The sequence below is a fragment of the Notamacropus eugenii genome, chromosome 4, assembly GCF_028372415.1.
Source record: "Notamacropus eugenii isolate mMacEug1 chromosome 4, mMacEug1.pri_v2, whole genome shotgun sequence".
In the NCBI taxonomy this organism is placed as follows: Eukaryota; Metazoa; Chordata; class Mammalia; order Diprotodontia; family Macropodidae; genus Notamacropus; species Notamacropus eugenii.
This window is the reverse complement of record NC_092875.1, coordinates 424,916,581-424,936,090: the sequence shown is the minus strand read 5'-3', so window position 1 is coordinate 424,936,090 and position 19,510 is coordinate 424,916,581. Positions and strand designations below refer to the sequence as shown.

The 19,510-nt window shown below is 36.9% G+C and overlaps 1 protein-coding gene across 5 annotated transcripts in view; it reads right to left on the bottom strand.

Moving 5' to 3' along the window:
• Positions 1–19,510, bottom strand: part of NADK2 (NAD kinase 2, mitochondrial) — a 57,813-nt gene that overhangs the window by 24,332 nt on the left and 13,971 nt on the right. For all 5 annotated transcript variants that reach the window (XM_072605805.1, XM_072605806.1, XM_072605807.1 and 2 more), the window contains exons 4-6: positions 16,305–16,386; positions 11,035–11,118; positions 9,567–9,703 (exon numbers count right to left, since the gene is read on the bottom strand). In XM_072605805.1, coding sequence (XP_072461906.1) covers positions 9,567–9,703; positions 11,035–11,118; positions 16,305–16,386 — 303 coding nt within the window. The remainder of the gene's footprint in view (positions 1–9,566; positions 9,704–11,034; positions 11,119–16,304; positions 16,387–19,510) is intronic.

Genomic DNA, 19,510 nt, shown 5'->3' with positions numbered 1-19,510 from the left:
ACAACCAGAACACCAATCACACTGTTGTGGAAAAACACAGATGGAGCAATAGCCATTAATAGATGATAATAATTTCCTAAAGTTTAACCTATATAAATGAGTTGCCACAATGAGGAGATCAAAGGACCCAGAAACCAGCCTCATCCAGAAAACATTTGATCTTGCTAAAGCCCAGAATATGAACTCATTTTTAAAATCTTACTGAAGAGGATGGTAAAAGACCAGGTAATTATTACCTTAAAACAGTGAGTGACAAGTAGTGGCGGGAAAAAATTTATAGAAAAATCACCCAAAGAGCAGTGAAGATGAAACTTGAAGAGGGATAACGCCAGAGAAAAAAATGGAAAAGATTTATAATGACTTCTGTAACAAATTGTTTTCATCATCAAGGACAGCAGAGCCACCACATTTGAAATCTATTATCAGTCCTAGATGTGCTACATGAGTCATTAAAAATGAAGAAACACGATGGAAAGAAGAGCCTAACTAGATTTAAGTATTTAGAGGTTGCTAGATGCAACATGACTTTGAGGAATCAATTCTCAAAGAATCTGATAGGATATTGAAGGTACGGAAAAAATCTGGAATCTTATTACCAAAAAAGTTGACATATCAATAACTGCTAACCTTTATGGTTCTCTAATCCTCAACTATGAGTTTCATTGAGGATAACTAGAGGCATGTATCATTTTATTAACATTTATTTGTGTGTATAAATCCTAATATATTTGTGTTTTTTTAAATTCACTTTGCATTCAAAAATGCCAACTTTTCTGTTCAGCATGAATGAGAAAAATCTAAGATTTTGCAAACAAAAGAGAAAATAAATAGATCTGTCCACATAAGGTCATGCAAAGAATCCCACTACCTTCTCAATCAAACACAAACGTAAGATCACTGCCTTCAAATATCTCTACGAGCTGGCACCACACTGCTTTTGTTTTATGCAATATTCCAACTGAGAACTTCCAGCCTAATCATCTTTTATGACCACCAACATTCAATTCAATAAACACTTATTAATTCTAACACATGCAAATCCTATGTTAGATAGTAAAGAAAAAACAGACTCCTCTCTACAGGAATATTATTTACTAATATATCCACACAATCACTTGTGCCCACCTACTCTTTTCTCTTAAATTACTTCTTACATTTATTAGTCTACAGTCATCCAGTTTCTTTTTTTCCCTGCCATTGAGTAATAGAATTCTAGGAGATGAAATCACCAAACAATCAATTTATTCTGATATTAATCAGACCTTTACTCTTGCCCAGCAATTCTTTTATTGTCTCTCCCTGATTCACATTCCTCACAGCAGGTATTCCAAATCTTTTCTCTCCTTAAACTTTAGTTAATGCTCTTGACTGACACTGCTGTCATCTGACATAAGCTCCCTCACCCTCCTTCCTCCGTAAAACAAAACCTCATTCTGTCTTCTACCATCAGCTCAGCAGACCTAACTCCTTCCACTTGTAACCATGTTCCATCCCTTCCTAAAGTTAACCAATATAAATGAGTTGCCACAATGAGGAGATCCAAAGACCCAGAAACCAGCCTTATCCAAAAAACATCTGATCTTGCTGAGTCCAGAATATGAACTCATTTTTAAAATCTTATTGAAGAGGATGGTAAAAGACCAGGTAGTATTACCTTAAAATAGTGAGTGAGCAGGAGTGGCAGAAAAAAATGTATACCTTTCATTACTCAATGAATCTATTCAATCATCCCTCCTCTTTCATATATATTCAACCCAAGGCCAGGCAGCAACCTGTCCCAAACCATCCTCAAATAAAGAATTACAAACTATTACTAATCATATGAAAGAGTGCTTCAAAACAACTCTGAGGTTTCACCACATACTCAGAAAATTGACAAAGATCACATCTACAATGAAGGGGCTTTAAGAAAACCAACATTCTAGTGTACTATTGAAAGATGTATGAATTAATCCAATCAGAAATGTGGAATTTTGTAACAAAAAACCAAAAGTGATTAAAATGTCGATACCTTATAAACTGGAGATCACACCACAAGGTATACACATAGCCCAAGTAAGTCTGAGACAGAATTACTATCAAGAAAATAGGAACCAAGTTCACATCCAATGATGGGGGTATTGTTAAAGAAACTGTGATCCATAAACATAATAGAGTATTATTGCACTGTAATAAATAACAAATACGAAGAATTCCAAGGAGCATTATTTGAACTGCTATATAGTGAAGTACGCAGAACCAAAAAAATAATATACACAATAATCATAGCAATGTAAAGGGAATGATCAATAAAATAAAACTTAATATTGTATACCTAAAATGACCAAGAGAAGACAAAAAAACATACCTCTCAAGGGACAGAGCCAAGATGGTGGAGTAAAAGCACAGCCTTGCTTGAGTTCTCCCCCAAACCCCTCCAATTACCTGTAAAAAATGACTCTACACAAATTCTAGAGCAGCAGAATCCACAAAATGACAGAGTGAAGCAAATTTCCAGTCCAAGACAACCTGGAAGGTCAACAGGAAGGGTCTGTTGCACTAGTCAGGAGAGAAGCACAGTCTAGCACAAAACGGGCAGGCACAGATCAGGCCCCAGCCTGGAACAGGCCTCTCAGGGGACTGAATCACTTGGCAGCTGTGGCAGTTTCCAAACTTCTCAACCCACAAAAGCCAAAGACAACTCAGAAGGTCAGTAGGACAGGTCTGTTGGACCTGGATGAGAGAGGAATGTGGTTCAGTCCCAGGTCTGGGGTGGTCGCAGCAGCAGCGATGGCTGCTTCTGAAGCTCTTGGCCTACAAACAGTGGGGGGAATCGAGTGGCTGCTCAAGAGGGATTGCAGGGAACTCTTTGCTGGTGCTGAGGCAGGATTCTTTTGCTTTGCCCATGCTTAGATTTGGGTTGCAGTCCTGGGGCAGGGAAGAGCACTGGCGTGGCAGAGCTTGTGGCAGCAGTGGAGAGGGAATCCTTCTCACAGTTTCAAGGCAGAAAAGAGTGCTTGTGGTCTCTCACAGATCAGAGCACAGGCCAGGAGAGGAGTAAACACCTCTCCTGTGATCATACCACCCTGGAAGAACCGAAAACTTACAGGTCCCTAGAAGTACCTCTGAAAATATCTGCACAAAACCCTTGAAGCTTGGGACAGTATACCCTCCACGCTGGAAGCACAGCTCTACCTTAACAAAGAAGTTAAAAAGTCAAGTAATTGGCTGGGAAAATGAGGAAACAGCAAGAAAAAAAAATTCAGACTACAGAATCTTACTTTGCTGACAAAGAAGATTAAAACATACATCCAGAAGAAGACAACAAAGCCAAAGCTCCTACATCCAAAGCCTTCAAGAAAAATATGAATTGGTTGCAGCCATGGAAAAGCTCAAAAGGGATTTTGAAAATCAAGTAAGAGAAGTAGAGAAAAGTTGGGAAGAGAAATGAGAGTGATGCAAGGAAATCATGAAAAAAAGGCAACAGCTTGTTATAGGAGACTCAAAAAATAGCGAAGAAAATAACACTTTAAAAAATAGAACCCAAATGGCCAAAGAGATCCAAAAAGAAAATGAGAAGAATGCCCTAAAAAGCAGAACTGGCCAGATGGAAAAGGAGGTCTAAAAGCTCACTGAAGGAAACAATTCCTTCAAAATTAGAATGGAGCAAATGGAAGCTAATGACTCTATGAGAAATCAAGAAAATATAAAACAAAACCTAAAGAACGAACAGAATACAATCTGAAATATCACAAGGGGAAAAAACAACTGACTTGGAAAACAGAGCCAGGAGAGAGAATTTAAAAATTATTGGACTACCTGAAAGCCAGGGTAAAAAAAAAAACAAAAAAAAAAACCCCATCATCTTTCAAGAAATTATCAAGGAAAACTGCCCTTATATTCTAGAATGACAGAGTAAAATAGAAATGAAAAGAATCCACCCATCACCTCCTGAAAAAGATCCCCAAAAGAAAACTCCTAGGAATATTGTAGGCAAATTCCAGAGTTCCCAAGTCAAGGAGAAAATAATGGAAGCAGCTAAAAAGAAACAACTCAAATATTATGGAAACAATCAGATTAACAAAAGATTTAGCAGCTGAATAGAATATCTGACTTTCAAATACAAGACCCAAGAGAAGCAAGAAAATGTTAACAGGAAAGAGAAATCATAAGTAACTTACGAAATATGAACTGTTTACATTTCTACATGGAAAGATGTGTGTAACTCATGAAATTTTTCTCAGTATTAGAGTAATTGGAGGAAATGCATACATACATACATACATACATATATATATATGGACAAAGGGCACAGGGTGAATATGAATTGAATATGAAGGAATGATGTCTAAAAAATAAAATTAAGGGGTGAGAGATATGTACTGAGAGACGAGAAAGGGAGAGGTAGAACGGGGTAAATTATCTCACATAAAAGAGGCAAGAAAAAGCTTTTACAGTGGAAGGGAAGATGGGGGAAGTGAGAGAGAATGAGTGAACCTTACTCTCACTGGATATGGCTTAAAGAGGGAATTACAGAGTCAATTGGGTATGGAAATCTATCTTACCCTATAGGAAAATAGGAGGGAAGGGGATAAGGGGAGGGAGTTTGTGTGTGTGATAGGACAGATTGGAGGAGGGGATAATCAGAAGCACATACTCTTAAGGAGAGACAGGGTCAAAGGAGAAAATAAACATACGGGGGGGGTAGGATAGTTTGGAGGGAAATACAGTTAGACTTTCACAACATGACTAATATGGAAGTGTTTTGCATGACTACACCAAATTGCATGCCTTCTCAATGAGGATAGGTGGGGAGGGAGTTAGGGAGAGAATTTGGAACTCAAAAGTTTTAAGAACAAATGTTAAAAACTGTTTTTACATGCAACTGGGAAATAAGATATATGGGCAATGAGGTACAGAAATCTATCTTGCCCAATAGGAAAATAGAAGGGGAAGGGGATAAGAGAAGGAAGGGATGTGATAGAAGGGAGAGCAGATTAGAGGAGTAATCCAAATGCATGCTGTCTTGGGGCAGGGGGAGGGGAGAGATGGGGAGAAAATTTGGAACTCAAAATCTTGTGGAAATGAATGTTGAAAACTAAAACTAACTAATAAAAAAATTTTAAAAAAGAAATACTGAAAATGTATCTCTCACCCTTCATTACAGAGCAGAAGGATTTGAGGTATATTTCATACTCTGTATTGCTGTCATTCTGTGTCTGCTGTCAGATACAAGTAACAAATGTGTTGAATGATTGTTGAATTCCTTTTTTTTCTTCTTTAAAAGAAAAACTCCATATGGGGATGTTTGCTGGGTGAAGAGGCAGAAGGGATATACATATATCCATATAGTGGTATACATATACATACACACATTTTTTTAAATGAAAATGAGGTAAATGCTTAACGCTATAAAAGTACCACATTTGGGATTCCAACATCACAATCCTAGATGTGCTATAGTCATGTCCCCCATCCAATTATAGGTTAGACTGTTGATCTATATTTATTTTTTTGAACACAAAAAAAGTTCTCAAAGGAAAAAATGAAAAGTTATTCATGAAGATAAAATTCACTCAATCCACAGAGAGAAAACTTAAGGCTTAAAGCAAAGAAAGTAAAAGCAGCTAGATAAGGCCAAGGGAACACAAGGAAAACATCTATCAGACATGACAACTGTGAAAGTATGGAAGGACTGACGCATAAGGTCAGGAAGGTGGAAAAAAAAAATACTGAAGGCATAGAAAAAGACCTAACTAATAAAAAGAAGACTATGAGAACATGAAACAGCTATCGATATATATGCCAACTTATGTGAAGATATACAGAGGTGTAGTGAATAGAAACCAGAAAAATCTGGGTTCAAGTCTTATCTCTAACACATACTGTTACCTCTCAGTACTCTAGATAATCCAGTCACTAGGTTACAAAAAGGTGCTGACCTCCATTGGTAGAGTTGCCTACCAGTGAAATAACACATCCAGATCCTAATGCTATGAGATTAAAAGATGCAAGCTCTTTGACAGCATGATCTAGTTCATTAAAGGCATTCTATAAACATCTGTGTAAATAAACTGAAAAAGAAATCACCTACATACATATCAACAATAAGGGTAGTAGTAGAGAACAGGCAGACTTTTATAAACAATATTCTACAGCGGATCACATCTTTGTCATTAATTGTCTGAAAAATACAGAGAATACAAGACTCCTCAGTTCTCACTGTTTGATTTTTTAAAAGTATTTAAATGAGTCGAGTTAAATGTCAAATTAATAAGCTCTCTTATAGCAAGGTATCTCTCATCCGTAAATCTTTCAAGGTTTCTTGAAAGACATAATATAAATAACCTTGTTCTTGACTGAAAGTCAACAAACATCAAAAAATTTATAAAACAAGGGGGTGTATTTTCAACAAAAGTGCTTTTCCCTTTGATGAAGGAGCTCTAGTCAAGTGCAAGTTTAAGAGGGAATCTCTATGGATAGTAAGAAGTTCACTTTTTCCTCTCTGTGGATAACACTATGTTGGTTCAAGCCCCAGAGCCGTCATTGAGTCTCCTGAAAGAGAATCATAGTGACTCAAAAATTTGATCTGACAATTTACAAAGGAATAATCAAGTTTGAAGAATGTCTATTGCCCAAACCATGACATGAAAAGCTTTTTCATTCATGGATAATGGATAGCTGAGACAGGTAAGACAAAGAGGCAACGTGCTGAGCTCAAAGTTAGGCTAGTTGCCCCTAGGAAATTGAAAAACTCCTGTAATGATCCCAACCTTCTTCCGGAAACAAAGACCCATTTTTTAAATACCTATATTGCATTGATGTTGTTATATAGCTACGAGACAAGAAGCATAGCCTCAAAAACTTGAAAGTGAAAATCACACATAGAAGAATGGGGGCACAAATGGTACATATGAGTAGACTACAGTGGATAAGAAAGAACTTTGAAGAACAGAAAAAAGATATCATCACCAAAAATATACAATCATAAAAGAAGATCGGTTGGTCACATGATGGGACTGAAAAACAGGCATATAGTCCAAGTGCTCCCACTAGAGCATCCTTAAAAATCAACAGAAAGGCCTTCCAGCAGTTAACTTGTGGGAAGAACAAAGGCAAAGAAACACAGAGAAAGGGCAGGCATGGATGAGTTGTGATGTCTATCAATGAAGGGCACATCTAAACTGATGAGATCATGGATTTATTTAAGTATGTTCAAGGGAGGATAAAGGGAAAATTAAGACATACCTTCCCTGTTCTCTAATTTGGAATGGGGTGGCCTGATCTTTTAAAACGCCTGTTGACTCTATGCCTGTCAAATCTCTCTGCCCCTTCTCCACAGCTAATATATGCCTTTTTAGCATTTGGAAGGATTAGAATGGTGCCTTTTAATTGCTAAACATTGTTACTGTGGCCTGAAATCAACCAGAGATCCACTGAAGCAAAAAGATTTCCCCCAGAATAGTGATTAAGCAGGCTTAATTTAAATTTTAACAAATAGGGTTGCTCTTACCTCCAAGTGCCCTACCATGGTCTCTAGATTTATTCTTATAACTCACCAAGGATAAAATTATAGAGGAAAAAATTTAAATATAAAACTATTTACAACTTAGGACTGAAGATACATCCATCAATAATTCTATTAATATTAGTTTTCTCTAGCTAGAGAAAGAAAATAAATTTGAAATTGAGACACCTCAAAACATCTGCAATAAAATGAATTAAAACATATAATCCAGAAGATAAGTCTATATATACTCACTGAGATTTTCATTTTAAAAGAGATACATCTCATGCAGTTGGCAGGGATAAAGAGAAAGCATTTATATGTTTAAAAGTCTATCAATAAAAGTCTAACTTCAACGCCTTTTGATGGTACATAAGTGATCCTATATTATCCTAGCCCATTCCATTAGAATGTGGGCTCCAGCAGGTTCTTCCTAATTGTAAAAGATGAAAATGCAACAGCCCAGCAACAGCTTAGCTAAATTCAGTGAATTAAGTAAAGACATGTACTTTATGTAGATTCAATTCATTCAACATGAATTAAGAGCCTATTATGTGTCAGGCACTGTGCAAATTTACTGGAAACATGAAGACAGAAATAAAATAGACCCTCCCCCTTTAAACAGCAAACAGTCTCTTGTAAGTGCTTAATTTTACTTGAATGTCAATTTAAGGTCTGGGGTGGGGAACCTGTGGCCTCAAGATCACATGTGGCCTTCTGTGGCCTTCTTTGGGTGCAGCCTTTTGATCAAATCCACGTTTTACAGAACAAATCCTTTTATCAAGTTATTAAGGGGATTTGTTCTGTGAAGTTTAGGTTCAGTCAAAGGGCTGCACTTGAAGACCTACAGGGCCACATGTGGCTTTTGAGGCCACAGGTTCTCCACCTCTATGCTAAATTATGTACTACCTCTAAATCATCATTCAGTTCAACAAACGTTTACAAAATATTTAGAATTTAGAAGGCATTTGTACTAGGCAGGTGAGACACAAGTTGAAAACAAAACCACCACTGAATTCAATAAACTTATTTTCTACTGGTGGGATACTGACCTTATAAAGATAAACGTAAGGTACTTTGAGAAGGGCAAGAATTCTAACAATCAGAAAGACATTAGGGAAGACTTAACATCTGAACTGACCCCTGAAGGAAGGAGATTCCAAGAGATAAATTAAAGAGGTAGTACAATTCAAGCATAAAAAAAATGGTGCTGGTACAAATGTATGGAGACACGAGAGAGAACACTAATGTGAGGTCAAGTTAGTAGTGCAGTCATGCTCGAATGTATCAACTGAAGCAATGTGAAACGTTACTGGAAAGAAAAGATGGAACTACAATGTAGAGGGCTACAAATTTTAGGCTTAAGAGTATATATTTTATCCTAAATGCAACAAGCAACTCTGAGTAAAGGACAGATAGTAAGACTTATGAAAAAAAATTCGGCAAATGTGTTGAAGATAGATTGGAGACAGGAAAAAATGGAAGCCAAGTCTAAATGAAGAGACAGCGACAGATGCAAGAAAGAACAGAGGCTGGAATGACTCTGAAGTTATGACCAGACTGAGGATAGCAGGGACTCCAATAGAAATCTTGAAAGATGGGTTACAGAAAAAAGTAGGTTGGGGTGAAGGAGCTGACAATTGTAAAAGCCAAAAATAAGTATATGGTGCAATGAAATGACAAGGTTGGAAGGAAATATATGTGAAGGTAGCTTCTATGATAAGTAGATGATAAATCTATGTCTAGCATCTGCTAAAAAAAAAAAAAAATGTCCAAAGTCCACATTTTCTGATACACCCGATTCTTAATAATCTATGTTAATGGGAAAGAAAAGTAATCATAAATGAAGGAAAAAATCTATATTTAACCCCCAAAATCATTCATAACTAAAGATTCCTGATTATTCCATGGAATGTTCTCTTAATAGTTTTAAGTACTTTATTTAAGCAATAAATTATAAAGTACCTCAGAACAGACAAATATAAAAAATAGTTGATATAATCTCAAAATTGAAAACAACAGCCAATGTAACCTTAAATGGAATGTAATATTGAAAACATCCCTAACTACATTAACCTACTCTGATCATGGATTCTTGTACTATTGAGGGCCTTGCTGTGTTGATCCAAACTCAGCTGCTGTTCATGGAGATCTACAGGAATTGGATTGATTCCAGTTCCTTCAAGGTATAACCTGATTCGCTGCCTCCGTAGCCACCTTGAAGAAGGAGAAAAAAAAGATTTCAGAGTAGCATACATGAGTACAATAAATATTACATATCGAAACAATTACATCCAATATACAAACCAATCATTTTATGAATAAATTATTTATACCTGAAAAAACGAACTGAAGAAAGTCAAGAGATGGCCTTTTTAAGGCAGGGTGTCTCTTAAAAGCAAAATTAAATCTTTGTTTCTCTCTGAAAATCTTAAATGGATTTGTTAAGGAAAGATCTAGGAAGTCTGTTCAAAAATCTACTGTTATATCTCATTAACGTAACTAGGCAATGTTTTCCTGAACTCCAATTCTAACTGAGATAACAATATTGTGCATTTAAATTTAAATAGTAATTTAAACGAAATTTCTACTTAATCAAACCTCCTTCAAGCTTTCATTTCTCAATTCTTTAATGTCAATTTCAAGAAGTGACACAAAAAGTACGTGCACTCACATAAAATTTAATGAGACAGATCATTCTAAGAGGCATTCTTCTTAGATATAAATTATTTCAGAAAGGTACTCAAACTCTTTGGAGGGACGAGAATATTATCTGACATACCTGAGCAGTAATTAAACTAATACAAATAGTCACATTAGAGTTAGTGTGGCTTTATGAATACTACAGGGAATAGTTTCCTCAGAGTATAATAACTATCCTAGAAAAATTTAAGTTGCAAGACTAACCTGGTCACCTTCAAATAAATTTAGGCCGCCTTCTTGACATATCTGGCTACCTAGTACCTTTTAAGTGTAACCTATTGTCATTACTACCACTACTTAGGAGAGTGGAAGGGAAGTATCTGAAAAGCCAAGATAGGACCTGAAGAGTAGCACCAGAATTAGAATTAAAAAAAAAAAAACAAACCAAAAAACCAAAAACTCAAAAACTCAACTACTCTTATTGATTAGGGCAAACTGAAGCAAAAGAAAACGAAACCACGGAACAATGAAAAACCCAATTCGGGTCAATAATTTCAACTATATGACCTACTAAACTACTACAAACATGTAGTAAAGTGCATTAAAGAATCAACCTCTTTAAATGCAGGGAAAATATTACAAGCAGCTACATTAAAATCACATATCAAGTATCTGTCATGGCCATAATTTTAATTATTCCTAAGTAGGGTTGAGAGAATTGCACCCACTTTCCTATGGTGACTCAGTTAATCAGGTACCTTTTATGATGATTAATTTGAAAATGTAGTATAATTAATATTATATCAAGTTACCCAGTTCATGCTCAGTAGTCTTAAAAGACATACTTAAAAAATTTTATCTCAATATGTTTTTATAAATGTAAAAAAAACACAAGATAATCCTACCTGAACTCACCACGATAAAGCTTCTGTAGTGCTTCTGGAAAGGAGTGTGTATATCGCACAGGCAGACATAAATGACCCTCAGACCTTTGTTTTATAGATTTAATAAGGTTGGGGAAGAGAAAGAAGAGAGATCTTTCATCTATAAGAGTACTAACATCAAGAATTAGGCACTTTAACATGTTTATATTAAATTATATTTTACCTTGTAAAATAAACTCTTACTTTCCACTATAAAACAATAGCAAACCAACTTAAAATTAAAATCTATACTCAACACAAGGTATAAAACAATAGCATAGTAATATTTACTATATGGCACATGATATATAGTATTATTTAATGTCTACATCAAATTAAAATTGAAGGTGAAATTATTAAAAGGCTATATACCCTTAAAGAATTCATGTTAGATCTTATCTGTAAGTTCTTTAAAATTGATGAAAGACCAAAACTAAGAATACTTTTGTTTTTGAGATTGGGTCTTTCTATTTCACTCAGAACAGAAGTGCAATGGCCTTGGAGAGGCCTGACTTCATTACTAATTGGCACAGACATTGTGACTTGCTCAATCTTCAACCTGGACTGTTTGGATTTACTTAATTCATCTCATGGCCCTTCACTTTCAGGGTCTCACTATACTAGTCCTGGACTTAGTGTGGATTTTCATTTGGCTCTAACCCTACTATAGCTCAGAACTCCCAATATTGGAATACATCATCTCTTCAACATGAAAATTCTGTAAAGGGTAGTTAAATACGAATTAGCATAACAGTGGTATTAATATGTAACAAGAGAATTTTTAGTAACAGAAGCATAAGAGCTGAGGAATAATCCTGACAAAATTGGAACCTCTAAAAAGTTAACTCTTGACTATAGTTGTTGCTGTGGCCAAAGGTAAGCCCTATGAAGAAAACAAAAGCATAACAGAATTAAAAATTTTTCCTACCATTCGAGATGGAATGTAATTAGGGTAAACAGAAAACTACCCTCTATTATACACTTTCTAGGGTTACATATGTTATGAGCAACCTCTTCTTTCTAAATAATTAAGAAAATTTTCAGATAATGAATCATGCTAATGAGAAAGGTCCTATTAGAAGCTCCCAAAAAAATTTAGATTAAGTCTGAAAATGAGATATAATCAAAAAGTCTTTAAAGGAATTATACATAAAAAACAAAAAGCAAATCCACTTTTCTGTTCCCAATAAAGAGAACATAAGATACTGGTTACCCATTCAGTCCTACCTAGGCTTCCCCACAGTTCACTTCTGGCTCTATACTAAACCCTACGAAGACAACTTTCTTTCTTTGAAAGTTCTCTATACAACCAATTTTTCTCAGTTTAACAATACGAAATATGACTCACAAAGCCAGCACTAGCTCTGTCACTTACTCCCTGTGATTTAGCTTCTCTGGCTGTAAGTGTCACTTCTACAAAGGACGGAAATTGGACCAGATGACCTCTGAGATTCCATCTAGCTCTAAACCTCAGAATTATTTCGCTCCAGTCAGTCAACTAGCATTTATTAAATGCCTATTAATGTGCCAAGCATTTTAAAAAGTGCTGGAGATACAAAGAAAGGCAGAAATTAGTCTAAGGGTTTAATAGTAGAGACAACATGCAAACAACTATGTATAAACAAGACAGAGTCAGGATAAAATGAAGGTGAGGGAGAGCCTCAGCAGGAAGGTACTGAGATTCACTAGGCTTGGGAAAGACTTCTTGCAGAAGGTGTGATTTTAGCTGAGGTAGAGGAAGCCAGGGAAATTATAATTAGAGAAGACAAAGATGAGGAGAGAGAGTTCTAGTCTTGGGAAATACTGAAAATGTTCAGTCGAAAAGTGAAGTCACAGTTTAGGAACAGCAAGGAGGTCAGTGTCAGTACAAAGAGTTGTGTAAAAAGTGAGAGAAAGGTAAGAAAGGGTCAGATTAGGAAGGGTTTTAAAAGCCAGAGGATCTTTATATTTGATCCTGGAGGTAGGAGGGAGTCCCTGGAATTTATTGAATGGGGAGGAGGGAATATGATCAGAACTGTATTTTTGGAAGACCAATTTGAAAGGTCAGTGGAGAGAAATGTGAGCCAAGGAAAACAATCAAGCAGATAATTTCAATAGCCCAGGCCAGAATACATCTGATTCTAACATCCTTTCAAGTTCTAAAACTATAATGCTGAACACAAATTGCTATTTTTTGTGATATTTGCTAAATTACTTATACTCTTGCCCCTCTGCTGTTATTTTTCTCTATTTTTTTCTTTGCCAGATTATATACTCCTTTTTTTGCACTAAAAGGGAAGCATTCAAAACTATTTCAACTACGTCACAAACATTCTCAAAGCTCAAGAACTTGTAATAACTTTTTAAAATCTGAACTTAACTATAAAATTGTTTAAATTCCATATGCATTGTGGAACAGAAAGAGGATTGTAAATAAAACAGCAAATCTACATAACAGTTTGCTTTCTTTTAGTGCATACAATAAATTCAACATGTAGCTAGCTTTCAAAGCTGACCTGCTTGTCTACTATTTCTTGTGAATTTTCTGGTCTGGTTTTATTTGAGGGGGAGGGGAAAAACCCACTCTCCTACCTTCTTTAAAAACTGAAAAAACAAAATAAAACAAAAAAACCTTCAGCAAAGATGTTATCTAAACAAATCTTCACACCTATTATGTCAAAAAAGCATTATGTCTAATTCTGCATCTTAAGCAATGTGCGCCAAGAGGTAGGTAACATACTTCATCATTGTTGCTCCTAGGTTTGTGCACTGCATATCCCTGGCTCCTTAATAGTTCTTTTTCATCAGTGATTTTTTTTGTTACTCTTTCTTCCAATCTTACTTCCAGAATTAAGACTTTGTAGAGCCAGGCTCTATGTACTTTTGGGAATACTAGGGCCTTGTTTCTTCCTGATCTATGTTATATGAGGCATTTCTACTTTCTCCTAAGATTTAGTGCTGTCTTCTTCAAGGATCTCAGGAGTGACTCATGCCAATGAATTACAAACTCTTAGCACTCTCCTAAACAGTCTAAGGCATAGTTTCATCACTGCCCTCCATTCTGAGCTCTGCAGGATTCCCATTCTGAATGGAACATAAATAGACAGCTGCTGGTCCTAGGCTCAGTGAGCTAGTCAGAAGACTCTGCAGTTTCAGAGCAACAGAACAGCAGGCTCACCCCCACCCTTGGCTCCCTGCCCTGCTTACTCAACTACAGGATCCAAGCCTCAACTTCTGGGCCAAATCTGGACTCTGCTCTGTGGTCAGAACAACAGAGCTGTCAAATCATCCCATTTCCACAATCCCAGGCCTCGTACAAAGCTGCAAGCCACAGCCTCCATTGTTTCTCAGTCCTGCTCCAGGACAACAGCAATATAACTATAGGCTCATCACTAGTTTATGTGGCCACGTAGCCAAAGGTTATGGCCCTTCTCTGGACTGGAAATTTCCAGGACTCTACTCCTCAGTCAGAACAATGTAGCTTCTAGCTTGCTTCTACTCCTGCTCCCTACCACAGCCCTACAGTCAATGGGGAAAGCAGTCAGTTAGGAAGGCTTCTGCAGAACCTTCTAGCAAGATGGGACTTGTGGCTCTGTACTTAGGCAAGGAACAGGAAAAAAGTAAGATAAAGAAGAAAAGGAGTATTAAGCTGAATGAACTGTTAGATCAATCAGACTTGATTGACCTGTGTCAGACAACCCATGTCTGAATTTGGTTACATAAATCAGTTATGTGCAAGAGCAAAAAGGAATCAAATGATGTTTGAATTTCACAGGTTTTATATTTGTTCCTCAGTTCAAGGGTCAGGCATCCTTTCATTAAGGGCAATAATCAATGAGGCTTTTGTTAAATAAGTAATTAAGCAACAACCATAATAACAGCTCAATTCCAACATTTATCTAAAAAACACTGGACTAGTTTTACACATAGTACTTTGCATGAAGTGCTTTCCAAATTTGATATTATTCCTGCAATATTCAGAACATACAGACGCATCTATAAACATCTTTGGTGCTTGGTCATTTGTCTTCACTGAAATGAATGATGAAGAGTTCTGAGCTCCAGCCTGAATTTTTCTCTATTCTTCACCCCATTCTACTGAGTCTATTTTGCTGTCATGTGACTTATAAACACCCAAATGAGTCAACTGAGTATTCAGAAATAGAATAAAATTGTAGCAGGAAGAAATGTAGCTTGGTTTTAAAAGATTATGAGATACCACAACCTGTTTCTAAGAGAGACCAAGTATAACAAGTCACTTCAGAGAACAGACAAAAGTTTAGCTACTTTTGTGCCAGTAGGCAAGGAGACAGAATCATAACCTCTTATGAGCCCTTCTGAATCACTCCATGTGCAAAACCAGATAAAAAGGGACATCATCATGGCTATGCTACACCATTTCCAGATATCTCATGAGTTTGCACAAATTAGTGATAACTGATTGAGAAAAAAATTGTCATAAATAGTGGGGAAAAAAATACCATTTAAAAATTACTTCAAGAATCACTTAATGTTGTAAATGTGTACAGAAATCTAAACTACCCCTACAGATATAAGAGTAAGCACTCAAATTACCTGCTGAATAGGCAAATCAGATTTCCAAAGAAATTGGGTTATGGTATACCTAAACAAAGGTAACATGACTAGCTTGGTTGAGGTCATGACACTGTTTTCTCTATCTGGGTTAAAAAAGCTTCTTGCCAAAAAGAAAGGAATCCACAAATTCATCACAACAGGATTCTCTAATACTCAGCTAACTCAAAAACTACTCTCTGAAGTAATTACTGATGTAGATAGGCTCTCACCCTCCAAACTAACTTGGCAAAAAACAATTCCTACTGTGGAAACTAGATCTTCCCTCACTGAGGAAGTCTCCACCACCCAACCCAGCTAGAACTACACCTTTCTCCTATGAATGAGACATTACTCTGAACCAGCTGAATGAAAGGAATTATACTAAAGGGAATGCCCAACTCTCTGTGCAAGAGTCCCTACTCACAGGTAACAGAAAATCCAAACGATTTTGGATCCCAGCTCCATTTCACACAGCAGCTTAAAAACCAAGAATAGTGTTAGGCTTCCAAAAACTACTTCTCCCAACCCAAATTACCAACATGCTAGCTTGGAGCAGGGAGTAAAAGACTTAACTCCTGATATATGAGAATGATCAAAGGGGATAACGTGTGTGAATTAGCATGAATTAACAGAATTTTCTTATCTAACAACTTTCATTCATTTTTAAAAAGGAATTTATTTTCCTACATTTTCCTTACCGTTCTGGATCAGTGTTTACTCCAATAACTGGTTTAAACCTGTCCAAAACCTTACTGGCAGCCAGTAGCATTGTGCCATCACCTAGGAAACATGGGAAGGCAAAATTATCTATTACCCATTTGTGTTAAAACCAGTTGTTGATACCAAAAGTCAGGTACTATTTTCTCTTTTGTCATCCCTCACCCACTCCTCCCCTACCTGTTTTATCTCTTTATCTTCCATCTTACGCCCATTCATTCATTACAAAACCTTACCTGTTCATCACTTAGTGAGGAAATATACTATAATTAGCAATAACAATGTGCTGCATTAATATTCACAATGATCAATAACCAACTCAACTATCAATCAGTCATTTATTAAGCACTTACTGCTACATAGCAAGCACCATACTAAGAACTGGGGATACAAAAGAAGGCAAAATCACTGTCCCTGCCCTCAAAGACCACATTCTAAAGAAAACGCGCAAAATATGTTCAGTGTAAGTGGAAGGTGATCTCAGAGAGAAGGCATTATGCAATGGAGGAAGAAGGGATGAGGAGTATCCTCTCAGATACTGGAAAGGCCTTTTTGCTAACATAAGCCTATGAAGAAGGAAGCCAGGAGACAGAGCTAACGAGGTAGAGAGCAGGTATAAGGGACAGCCAGTGAACAGGCACAGGATCAGGATAAAAGCAACAATAATATTGCCAACATCTACGCAGCACTTTAAAGTTTCTCATTTGATCCTCACAACAACCCTAAGAGGTAGGTGCTATTATTATCTCCATTTTACAGACAGGGATACTGAGACAAAGAGAGGTTAATTGATTTGCCCACAGTCACACAGCTGGTAAATGTCTGGGGCTAGATTTGAACTCAGGTCTTCCCAATTCCAGGTACAGCATTCTATCCTCTGCACCACTTAGTTGAAGGTACTATCTTGTGTGACGGACAATAAGATGGCCAGTGTTACTGGATCACAGAGTACATGGAGGGGACTAAAGTGTGAGAAGACTGAAAAGGGAAGAAGGAACCAGGTTGTAAAGAGCTATAAAAGCCAACCAGAGGAGAGCATGGAGGTAAGAGAAAAACCACTGAAGTTCGCTGAATGTGAGGGAGAAAGATGGTGACACAATCAGAACTGGGCTTTAAGAAGGTAACTTTGGCAGCCCAAGTAATGAATGGAATAGAGTTGGATGTTGTGTGTGGCTTTCTGTCTGTTCTTTCTGGGGTGAGAAAGTGGAGAGTTGTGTAATTTTTCCAAATTAATTTGGAAGCAAATTATTTTTACAAATTAATTTTTTTTAAAATTTATTTAATTTTTAACATTCATTTTCACAAAATTTTCTCCCCTTTTATCCCCTCCCCCCCCAAACCCAAGCATTCTAATTGCCCCTGTGACCAATCTGCTCTCTCTTCTATCCTCCCTCTCTGCCCTTGTCTCCGTCTTCTCTTTTGTCCTGTAGGGCCAGATAGCTTTCTTTACCCCTTTACCTGTATTTCTTCTTTCCTAGTGGTAAGAACATTACAGTTGATCCTAACACTTTGAGTTCCAACTTCTTTACCTCCCTCCCTCTCCATCCCTTCGCTTTGGAAGGCAAGCAATTCAATATAGGCCAAATCTGTGTAGTTTTGCAAATGACTTCCTAATAGTTGTGTTGTATAGGACTAACTATATTTCTTTCCATCCCATCCTGTCCCCCATTACTTCTATTCTCTTTTGATCCTATCCCTCCCCATGAGTGTCGACCTCGAATTGCATTCTCCTCCCCATGCCCTCCCTTCTATCATCCCCCCGACCCTGCTTGTCCCCTTGTCCCCCACTTTCCTGTATTGTGAGATAGGTTTTCCTACCAAAATGAGTGTGCATTTTATTCTTTCCTTTAGTGGAATGTGATGAGAGTAGACTTTATGTTTTTCTCTCACCTCCCCTCTTTATCCCTTCACTAATGAGTCTTTTGCTTGCCTCTTTTATGAGAGATAATTTGCCCCATTCAATTTCTCCCTTTCTCCTCCCAATATATTTCTCTCTCACTGCTTGATTTCATTTTTTTTTTTAAGATATGATCCCATCCTCTTCAATTCACTCTGTGCACTCTGTCTCTATGTATGTGTGCGTGTGTGTGTGTGTATGTGTGTACTCCCACCCAGTTCCCAGATCCTGAAATGTTTCAAGAGTTACAAATATTGTCTTTCCATGTAGGAATGTAAACAGTTCAACTTTAGTAAGTCCCTTATGACTTCTCTTTGCTGTTCACCTTTTCATGCTTCTCTTCATTCTTGTGTTTGAAAGTCAAACTTTCTTTTCAGCTCTGGTCTTTTCATCAAGAAAATTTGAAAATCCTCTATTTCATTGAAAGACCATTTTTTCCCCTCAAGTATTATACTCAGTTTTGCTGGGTAGGTGATTCTTGGTTTTAGTCCTAGTTCCTTTGACTTCTGGAATATCCTATTCCATGCCCTTCGATCCCTTAATGTAGAGGCTGCTAGATCTTGTGTTATCCTGATTGTATTTCCACAATACTTGAATTGTTTCTTTCTAGCTGCTTGCAATAATTTTCTCCTTGACCTGGGATCTCTGGAATTTGACCACAATGTTCCTAGGAGTTTCTCTTTTTGGATCTCTTTCCTGCGGTGTTCTGTGGATTCCTTGAATATTTATTTTGCCCTCTGGTTCTAGAATCTCAGGGCAGTTTTCCTTGATAATTTCATGGAAGATGATGTCTAGGCTCTTCTTTTGATCATGGCTTTCAGGTAGTCCCAAAATTTTTAAATTGTCTCTCCTGAATCTATTTTCCAGGTCAGTTGTTTTTCCAATGAGATATTTCACATTATCTTCCATTTTTCCATTCTTCTCTCTTTGTTCTGTGATATCATACTTTCTCGCAAAGTCCTTAGCCTCCATCTGTGCCATTCTAGTTCTGAAAGAACTATTTTCTTCAGTGAGCTTTTGAGTCTCCTTTTCCATTTGGCTAATTCTGCTTTTGAAAGCATTCTTCTCCTCATTGGCTTTTTGAACCTCTTTTGCCAATTGAGTTAGGCTAGTTTTCAAGGTGTTAATTTCTTCAACATTTTTTTGGTTCTCCTTTAGCAGGGAGCTGATCTGCTGTTCATGCTTTTCTTTCATCTCTCTCATTTCTCTTCCCAGTTTTTCCTCCACCTCTCTAACTTGATTTTCAAAATTCCTTTTGAGCTCTTCCATGGCCTGAGCCCATTGGGTGGG